Here is a 10,503-nt window from a genome sequence, read left to right as displayed (position 1 = left end):
AACCCAGTGTTTAAAGTGTGAGCTAATCCAAGGGCTCTGCTCACTGCCTTTAAATTAATTCATTTCTGTGAAAAACTTTTCAGTTACTGCCTTATTTTCAGCCCAAGGGCTGAGGGAGTCTTAAATCTCTTGGCAAATGATTATGAAGAGTCCAATCAAAAGCAGGATCAGAATCACAGACACAACAGTAATCACAGAGTAAGCAGGAAATGTTGGTGTTAGAGAAACATAACATAATGATGGTTAGTAAATCAGTGTTTAGGTATTTATTAAAAAATGAGATTAGTTTTACTTGGTAATCAGTTTGCTGATCTTTGACTGTAGTAGTACACATATATTAAATAAATGCATTATAAATAAAGATATAGTAGTATGTAAGATATAGCTGTACTACTGCGGTCCTCTGAAAAAGTCAAATGGCGCTCTGGTACAATCCAACAATGTCTCTTGGTGAGCACTGAAACAATGTCTTTGTAAATGATTTATACTTAAATAATAATGATAAATACATCATTTATTTTAGAAACTCAAGTATTTTTGCTTAAATGTAAAAGTTCTTCATACCTACAGCTCTTTTGAAAATGTGTTCTTTATGGAACCATTTTGTATCACCTTGTTTTAAGAGGTCTACCAATTTAGCATTATATTAACAGTATGAGCACTGTAACTGTCAGTGTCTCATATGTTGAGGTTACTGTAGATGTAGATGTTTGGGAAGAAGTGGCTTCACTGCTCCATGGGTCTGAGCTTGTTGGTGGTGAGGCTGGTGATTTTCCTGTTTTCTTGTACTGCAATGAATATATGGTTCACAGAAGAGATTTAGCAGTTTTCTGTTCTTCATAGTATGCATTGTTTTTTTTGATACTCACCTTTATTTATCTTTAGTTTCACTGGTGTGTAGATGTCTAGTTTCAAAGCTAGATGAACTGCACACTGGTCCATCTATGTAAAGGCTTTATTTGACACTGACTGTGCTGATTATTTAGAAGTGCAGTTCGTTACCTGAACTTGGGTAGAGGGTGAAAAATTATGGGGACCTTCATTCTGAGTACAGGTTCACAGATACATTTAAACTCTTGTACATGTCACATAGCTATCAGAGGCCTGGAAGACCCCACTTTTGTGACTCTGCCCTGTGTCTTTAGCAGCAATAACCAGGAACTGGTCACTTCCTGTTTTTGACCCTGAGATGGACAGAGTTGCAAATTTCTCCCAAATGATGTGTAAATATGTTTTTAAATTACTTTAATTACTAAAGATGTTATAATTAAAATGTATTTTTTGGGTTCAGAATAATACACACTGTTTGGTGGAATAACATACAGCATAATATAAATAAATATACTATTTTATACTATACCATAACTTTGTATGAGTTTACTGATAGACAACAGGGTAGTTTTAATACTCTGCTGCTTTTTAGCACTTTAGAAAACGTGTAAATGTGTAAAGGATGATCCAAAAGAAGCACCATAATAATATTTTCCCTCCCACAGTTACACTCTTTCTACTGTAGATGGCAGTAGAGGACCAACCATGTACTGTATGTAGGCTGGAATCATACATGTCTACTCAACATTTACGTAGTTAAAAATAACAACTAAATGGATGCAACTACCCAGTAATTATAAATTGTCTTGTACCTATTAAGCAGCACCATCTTTATTTCACACTTCAGTAGCTTGAGCCCAACTCAAAAAAGCAAAACATCTAATGAAATGAGCATTGTTTTTATGTACACTTTTTGTAAACAAAACATAACTAACCTCACTCTGAAAGCTCCTTAAGATACAAATGTGACTTAAAGTGAAGGGAAGCCTTGAACACCATACAACACTATACATAAACACAATACATAAACTCTATACATAGCACACATGTATTTTATCTCTGTAGTTTTATAAGGAGACAAAACTTGATGCACAGCTTGCACTTTAGAAATGGGCAACTGTGTGAACCAGAACCATAACCATAAGTGGTACCATTAACCCAAAATCTACCAAACCGTGTTTAACTGCTTTCACTGTTAAACTTTTAAGCTTAAATGTTAAGGAATCTTTCCCAATTAGTCCCTGCTTGGCTTAGCTTTATACTTAAACACACTCAACAGCTCAGTGGAAACATTAAAATATGAAAATAATTTGGTTAAAATGTCACTTTATGAAGCAATATGGTGCAATTTTACCTTACAAGTCACAAAAAATAACAGTGTAGAACATAACCCACAGACTTCCGAAGGATTGCATATTGATGATCTAAGGAAAGTAGAATAATCTAGAATCTAGTGTAGTTCTGTAGTGAAATATCAGCATTATTATTCTACTTATTATCAGCATATGAGACAAGGAGGAGCATATTGGCACTGTCATTTAAAAATGTCCTATTTCTAAATCTAAATCAATCAACTTTACAGCAAAAGGGAAAAAAAGAAACAGCAAAAATAAAGATACATGTTTCCCAACAGTAGCACTCTACAGACAGCACAGTTTTTTACGCTCAGCCATTCACAGTATTTACCCTACTAAAGCAAAACACACATTTACACTTTTCCAAAATAAAAACTTCCGTTTGTGAAAGTGAACACTGTAAGGTGTGTATTGTCACAGTAGGACCAGAATAATAATGCTCCATGCTAACCTAGACACTTCCGTTAACATGTTTGACCGTAGCATAATCACATGAGCCCTCCTCTTTGTTGACGTTTGCAGTAGTAACTGCATCATTCTCTTTAAAGTTCACAGTGGTGTAAGATGGATCTTCATCAGGTTTTCCGGTTGAATGATTGGTGTCCCTTACTGAGGAATCAGAGAACCTTGGGGGTAATGGAGCTGTGGAGTAAATGCCATGATGAGGAGGGTTTAGTGGTAGTTGGGTGGAAGAATAAACAGGATTTGAAATATCACAGGGGCTTGTGGCTAACTGGATATCGTCATAAACAGCTTGAAAATGATCTGAGGGATTTGTGGGCAGGTGGGCAGGAAGCGGTGTGATGTCTTTAATCTCCTCATAGTCATAGACTGTATGGGAAACCTGAGAGCAGAGTTTTAGAAAATTCAACATATATTAATTAGAATACATAATCTGTTAGTAGGTATGAAGCAGTCTCAGCACTTGATCATTGACTATTTCACTAGTGAGATTTTTTTATGGGGGCTTTAAAATGCAGTCATGACTCACCCTGGCATTGTTTAAAGAGTCTCCGATGGACTGGTCTTGGGTTGATGCTGGATTTGAGAAAAATTAATCAGTCACAAATAAATATGTAAGTATGTTCGTGATATAAGTGACTTCAAAAAAATCACAGGTTGTTATATTGATATAAGAATGTGTTTACAGTCTATTCTTACACTAGTTATCCTAAACATTTATAGCCAGCAGGGGCAGCATCTGTAAATCACTGTCCTAGTGCAATATTTTATACACTAATGAATGTGGACATATGGGTGTACATATCTGACAATCAGCTAAAGATAGATAGCTAATGTTAGAACTGCAAAATCATGTGTATCATATACATTTTAACCAACATAATTAAAATACTAAATTTGGCTGTTTTTAATTCATCTACTGGATGGTAAATGTGGTAATATTACATTCTTATGTCTAATACTGAACACTTGATAACACTAATAGTCTGTTGTCTTTTTTTTTTTCCCTTGGTCTTAATTTTTTTTTTTAAGTATTATTTTTCTCTTTTTGCTGTTGTATCAAAGTTTTACATTTTTAGACAAAATATGAAATGGTGCCACACAAAAATCAACAACTCCTTCCTGTTTAACTTTAAGCTCAGAACAGCCGTTTTCAGTAATTTACTGGTTTAACAGACTAGTGGTAAGGACCTCTTTCAATGCCTGCCAGTCAGATTTGGAAATCTGCTTCTCGGACCACCCCAGCCTTCATCACATCCCTAACCATTAGCCATGAACTAGTGAAACTGATTAGTAAAAATTAATTACTATTAAACACTGTTAGTTTACTTGGAAAATGTTGCGGTACCTTGAGTGTTCCTTCTCATTCGGAGAGTAAAAATAACAAATAAGATTCCAGTCAGAACCAGCATCAGAATCACAGCCACAGCGGTGAACACAGAGGAAGCTGTAGATGTTGCAGCTGAAGATACAGAATGGCAGTTAGTGAATCAATCACAAACAAGAGTCTGGTCATTCAGCCTCAAAAGTAGAGTAACAATTTGTTGTCTGTCTGTTTGTTGTGTGTTCTTAATCACCTGCTGTAGAAAAGGAAGACAATGTGGTTTTAGAAGTTGAGAGTGTGCTTGGTTTTGGGGTTAATGAACTGATCGATGTTGAGGACTGTGGTAGAACACCTGGATCTAAAGAAAGCAAATTGTGTAAATTGTAAATTGTGTACACTTTTAAAACTAAAGTTGCTACAAAGGGTTCTTTGGGTGATCCCATAGAAGAACCACTTTTAGTTCTGCGCGGAGAACTCTTTAAAGGTTTAAAGGTGTAAAGGTTAATTTTGAAGTTAAATGTTCCATACACACAGCTCTTTTTTTTACAGAAATTGTTCTTTATGTAGCCTCAGTGGGTGTTTTGTGGCATTTCTCAAGAGGTTTACCAAGCTGTACAAGGTGTAAATGTTGTACCTGTCAATATCTTAAATGAAGATGTTACTTTATTTGTAGATGTTGAGGAGGAGGAGGTGGCTTCTGTGCTCCATGGACTTGATCTTGTTGGCGCTGAGGCCAATGGCTTTACTGGTTGTTCTTCTGTGATAAATATTTAGTTTACATAAGTGATGAATCTTGCAGTTTTATGTTCTTCCTGGTAGGTATTGTTAACAAAAGCAAGGGTTTCTTTTCTCTTATACTCAAACATTCTTATCCTTGGTTTAATGCTTTAATAATTGGATTACCAGACTAACAGGAGTTAGTGTGTTTTACCTGTAGGTGTTTCTAATCTAAATGATGCGTTTGTGATGCCTTTTGATGAAGATGTGGTAGCGTTTGTGTTCTGAGTTCTGTTTGATGGAGATGAATTGGGTGGTGGTGTTGGTCGTTTTGGGTCTAGTAATGAGAGAAAATTGATTACAAAAAATAACTTGTGCATTAGACCTGGATGATTTCTTCTTCACCTTTTCTGCTGGGGATTTCCCAGAGTACAACATATCAAGTTTAAATGAGTCCAAATAGATCTAATACTAGAGAGAGCTAGATGGTTTCTCATCAACACCTATATCTTTGCACTTTTTAATATATACAACATGTATGTCCAAAGCCATGTCTACTGTAGTCTGATGTTTCTCCAGCAGGAGGCAATACTAGCTTATAAGCTGTTATGTGTAACAAGAAAATACCATGAATTCACACAGATCTCACAAACACACTAAACAAATATGTTGACTTATTATGGTTGTGCACTGCAAAACAATTAGACATCATATCAACTGCATAGCAAAACATCCACCACCTAGCAACAGCCTAGCAGCACTATGGTGACCAACTAAATCATTACTGTGGCAATCATTTAACAACAACATAACAGTCACTTAGCAACATCATTGAAATGTCTTACTGCAAATTCAGCTGCTTCCTTCACACTGTGGTCTTTGGCATGGCCAAATGCATTCATTCCTTTTTGGTCATCATTAACACATCTGCTTTGTGACCTATTTTCCACACATCCAATGAGACCTTCGCTGTACCACCTTTTCTAAACCTATGACTCCCGTCACACACCCCGCAGGTATTTAAAGCTGATCATCCTTATGTAATGGATGGATTAACCACCACCTTAAACATGCAGTGTGCAAAGCAAGGGAGTGTGTGTGTGTGTGTGTGTGTGTGTGTGTGTGTGTGTGTGTGTGTATATATATAATGTATAGACATTATATATAGACATGGGCTATATATATATATATATATATATATATATATATATATATATATATATATATATATATAGATATAGATATAGAGAGAGAGAGAGAGAGAGAGAGAGACAGACATGGGCTAGACAGGGGTAAGACATTAATCTGTGGAGCAGTGGAATGATGGTGGTGTTCCATCAAATACTTTAAGATAAACTCCTAATACCCTTGATTTCAGAAGAAACTGTGAATGAGCAGATGTCCCAAAATACTTTTTAGTCCATCTAATGTATAAATATTCATCATTAGAATCTTAAAATATATCAATTAAGCTGTTTTTGGATTATCTCTGTAAATTGAGCTATAGCCTTTTCTCTCTTATTTTACTTACCTGTATATACAAGTGTAAATCTGTCCTCTTGCATACCTGTACCTTTAATTGTATCTGTTCTTACTACTAAATTGATAAAAGCTTATAGTGATAAATCCACTCTGCAAATGCAGCCTCCCTCATCCAAATCATTATAGCAGTACAGGCCTTATGGCAAACACTGGTACAGAATAAAAAACAAACATGCATTTAAAAATGGAGTAACATATATCTTATTATTAAGAGAGTGTATCTGGAGTGTTTAGTGGTTATACCCTGCACAACAGTGATTCTCAATGTGAGCCTAATAAATAAAAGACAGGTTTAGTGTTCTGACCAAAGTTGGAAGAACGGCTGAAAAGCTGCTTCAACACAGCTTATCTAACTCTAATCATCAATGTTAACTTGAAGTTTTCTAAAATCATTACACTACAGCCTTCCCCAAACGTATTTCACACATCATATGGGTGAGGTTTGCAGCTCTGTCTTTCTCAGGGTCAGTAACAGGAAGCAGACATCGGTTTTGGAATAGTTGTATTTGAAGACATCACAGGCGTCAGATAGAGACATAAATAAAAATGCTTTCTTTCCCAGTTTAATATTATGTTTTTTTCTGTAAAACCAATGAGACACCATAGCAACTACCTGAGATAACAGCAACTGCATACTAACCACTTAGCAATATCTTAGTAACCACCAAGAAACATTATAGCAACCACTTGAATTACTGTAGCAGCCACCTAGCAACAATATATAGACAATTTAGCAGCACCAAAGCAACCACCTGGGATACCATAGCAACCAGCTAGCAACACTATAGCAAACACCTGGGATACTATAGCAACCTCTTAGCAATTGTTTCATCCTAGTGACCACATAGCACCTACTGCAACATTACCACACAACATGTAATCTTATGTTAACTGTAGAACATGGGTGTGAGTGAATCTGTGTTTTGCGGGGCAAGGATGGTCTGGAGGCCACATTAGTGACAATCACATTTGTTTTATCAAGAAAATGTCATTCTTTTAACTTGGGACCTGAGGCCTACTCTGTATGTTTCAGAACACTATATTATACTAAACAGTAAAGTGTAAATATAAAGGCTTCTCTCCATCACTCATCAACATGTCTTATATATAAACAGTACATTTCCTGTGATTGGCAGGAATTCCTGAAACAGTCAAGATATTAGTCTCACTTCTGTAAATGCTGTAAATGCTCAGACATGCTGACTGCTATCTGCTATGATGAGAAAGTATTCTGAGATACATTAGTAATACATGGCTTCCAATTCAGTCTCAATGTTTTATCATTTATAAAAAAGTTGAAGTAAAAGTCTTGTAATTAAGTAAAAAAGTAAAAAAATAAGTCTTGTGCCCATAAATTAATCAATAGTTTTCCTGTAATTGACTGATGTAATCTCACTTACAGTGCTGCAAACATGATCGCTTTAGATTTTCAGGATATTAAATAGAAAGTGTGTAAAAATATAAACCATAGTTTAAAATGTTATCTGCTTACCAGTAACTCTGAGATTGATCTGTGTGATATAAACCTTGTAGCCATGATCAGATTCCCAGTCTGATTCAGCTCCACACCAGTATTCACCAGAATCCTCTTTGGCCATGTTGTTGATGGACACAGTGAAGGTCTGCTGTGCTCGGTCATCATACAGAGAGAATTTCCCCTCCTTTATCCATCTTCTGCTCTCATTAACAGATGTTCTGTAATTACAACGAACAGAGCCCACTCTCCTGCAGAGAAACTTGGGCTTACTGCTGAAGAATTGTGGATAGTTGCAGGTGATGTTCACACTTCCTCCTACAAGACCATTCACACTGATGCTCTTTTTTTGGTCTAGATCTGTCAATCATAAAGAGTCAGATGATTAACTGTATATAAACTGTTTTATATACATGATTATTTTAATGCTGGCGAATGGCACATATCAGAATGTTCAGAATTCTTGAACATTTACTAGAATAATAAAAAAAAAGATATTGTGCTAACATGATCTTGGGAAATGTGGGAAGCATGAGTCTGGATTTATAAACAGGATAGTCAATATCTCACAAAGTACATTTGACAGCTCTAAAGTGCATTCACACAGTGTAACAATCATACAATCATCACCAGATATCAGTAACTATGCACATGCATTATCACAGCAGAGTTTAAAGAGAATTTATCCAATCAGAGATGAGCTGAACTGGAAAAGAGTCTCTGGAGAGCGAGCTTCTAAAACCTTGTTAAATGAGTTCTTCTATAGCTCTTCCAGTTCATTGACTTGATGATACTCACCTTTATTTATCTTCAGTTCCACTGTTGTGAGGTTTTTCTTCAAGCCAATATCGACTGCACACTGGTACGTTCCAGAGTCCTCCACAGTGAGTTCTCTGATCAACACCCAGAACTCTGCAGCGCTGGTGTTATCAAGCAGTGAGAATCTTCCTGTATTTTTCCACTCATTACTAACTCCTGTCCTGATCTGATCCGTACAGTTTAATCCTGAACCCTTACAGAAGTACTTTTGGTGTGATGTGTAACTTTTCTCATATTTACACTTGATGAGAACTCCTCCTCCTGGATATCCTGCCACTTTATTGGAGGCCCCTCCACATACTAAAAGAGGCAACAGGTTCATCTACATAAAGCCTTCATTTGACATTGCTGATACAGCTGATTATTTAAATGTGCAGATTCCTTACCTGACATCAGGTAGAGGATGAAGATGAAGAGGATCTTCACAGTCATGTTGGTTTTAAATGTATTTTCTCCTGATCAACAGCAAAAGGCTGTTAGCAGTTTAGATGGCCATTTCTCTTTCTCTGCTTGTGGGTCTGTGGTTAGTTTGTTCATTCAGCTAACCAGACAGATGATGACGCCCATTTCCTTTTTGCCCAGAGAGAAAGAGAGAGAGTTCTTCTTACCATGATGAAACGGCAACCGTAATAAGTCAGTTGCAGTACCTTTAAAATACTTGAGACACAGTTGATCAAATGGTCATGTAGTCTTCACTCTTTTTCTCTATTTTTGGCCGTCACTGTTTCAGAACTACTGTTTTACTACAGAGTACTTCAGAAAATACTATACAGTTGAAACAAGATGTTTACGTACACCATATAAAAAGAAACATGCATATTTTTTGGCACTGTCTGACATGAATTTAGAATAAGCTTTTTCCTGTTTTAGGTCATTAGGATTATCAAAATTTCTATTTGCTAAATGCCAGAATAATAACAGTGAATTTAAGGCATTTTTACTACTTGCACTAAGATTACTATGCCTTTAAATCTGTGAATGTATTTTAAGTCATGCCTGAAACACACTGCTTCTTTGTGTAACATCATGGGAAAGTCAAAAATAATCAGCCAAAATATCAGGAAAAGAACTGTGGACTTGCACAAGTCTGGCTCATCCTCGGGTGCAATTTACAGATGCTTGAAGGTGCCTCGTTCATCTGTACAAACAATTATACAGAAGTACAAACAAGATGGGAATGTCCAGCCTTCATACCACTCAGGAAGGAGACAGGTTCTGTGTCCCAGAGATGAATGTGCTCTGGTCTGAAATAAGCCTATCAGTCCAAGAACAAAAGCAAAAGACCTTGTGAAGATGCTGGCTGAAGCTGGTAAGAGTGGGTCATTATCCACATTGAAACGAGGACTGTATCCACATGGGATGAAAGGCCACTCTGCCATGAAGAAGCCATTACTCCAAAAGAAATAACAAAAAAAAAAAGCCAGATAAATTTTTGGAGAGATGTCCTGTGGTCTGACAAAACTAAAATGTAACTGTTTGGCCATAATGACCATTGTTATGTTTGGAGGAAAAAGAGGGGAACTTGGAAGCCTGAGAACACCATCCCAACTGTGAAACATGGGTGGCAGCATCATGTTGAGGGGTTGTTTTGCTGCAGGAGGGACTGGTGCACTTCACAAAATAGATGGCATCATGAGGAAAGAACATTATGTGAAAATCCTGACATCTCAAGACATCAGCCAGGAAGTAAAAGATTGGGCTCAAATGGGTCTTCCAAATGGACAATGACCCAAAGCAAACTGCCAAACAGGTTACAAAGTGGCGTAAGGATAACAAAGAAAATGTTTTGGAGTGGCCATTACAAAGCTCTGATCTCAGTCCTATTAGGTAGGTAGTAACCCACCATTACAATGATGTCACTTGTGTATTGATCTGAACCAGTACATCTCTACTGCCATCTAGAGTGCAGCACAGTGTAAATATGATATGGGGTGGTTGCTGTAAAATGTATTAGTTTTCACACAAAATTTCAGAAATGT

General features: G+C 36.6%; 1 protein-coding gene across 2 annotated transcripts; it reads right to left on the bottom strand.

The window, feature by feature from the left end:
* Positions 1-1,714: 1,714 nt before the first annotated feature.
* On the bottom strand, positions 1,715-9,517 carry LOC140535399 (uncharacterized). Of its 2 annotated transcripts, none has more exons than XM_072656738.1 (9): positions 8,911-9,517; positions 8,504-8,824; positions 7,724-8,065; positions 4,904-5,026; positions 4,607-4,729; positions 4,226-4,330; positions 3,997-4,110; positions 3,178-3,224; positions 1,715-3,030 (listed from the first exon to the last, which is right to left on the bottom strand). In XM_072656738.1, the coding sequence occupies exons 1-9, from the start codon at positions 8,954-8,956 to the stop codon at positions 2,638-2,640; spliced, it is 1,614 nt and encodes a 537-aa protein (XP_072512839.1). In that variant the 5' UTR covers positions 8,957-9,517; the 3' UTR covers positions 1,715-2,637. The 2 variants fall into 2 exon arrangements, with proteins under 2 accessions (XP_072512839.1, XP_072512841.1); XM_072656740.1 differs by having other exon boundaries at positions 4,607-4,726.
* Between the last annotated feature and the right edge of the window lie 986 nt (positions 9,518-10,503).

Source organism: Salminus brasiliensis, chromosome 15, assembly GCF_030463535.1.
Source record: "Salminus brasiliensis chromosome 15, fSalBra1.hap2, whole genome shotgun sequence".
Classification (NCBI taxonomy): Eukaryota; Metazoa; Chordata; class Actinopteri; order Characiformes; family Bryconidae; genus Salminus; species Salminus brasiliensis.
This window is presented reverse-complemented; position numbering and strand designations above follow the sequence as displayed.

Bases quoted from the DNA above. Each gene is read 5' to 3' on its own strand.
- LOC140535399 (XM_072656738.1), bottom strand. From the start codon at position 8,956: ATGACTGTGAAGATCCTCTTCATCTTCATCCTCTACCTGATGTCAG. The intron at 8,066-8,503 runs GTGAGTATCATC...TATGATTGACAG, and splicing joins GGAACTGAAGATAAATAAAG to ATCTAGACCAAAAAAAGAGC. The intron at 4,730-4,903 runs GTAAAACACACT...TATTTATCACAG, and splicing joins TAGATTAGAAACACCTACAG to AAGAACAACCAGTAAAGCCA.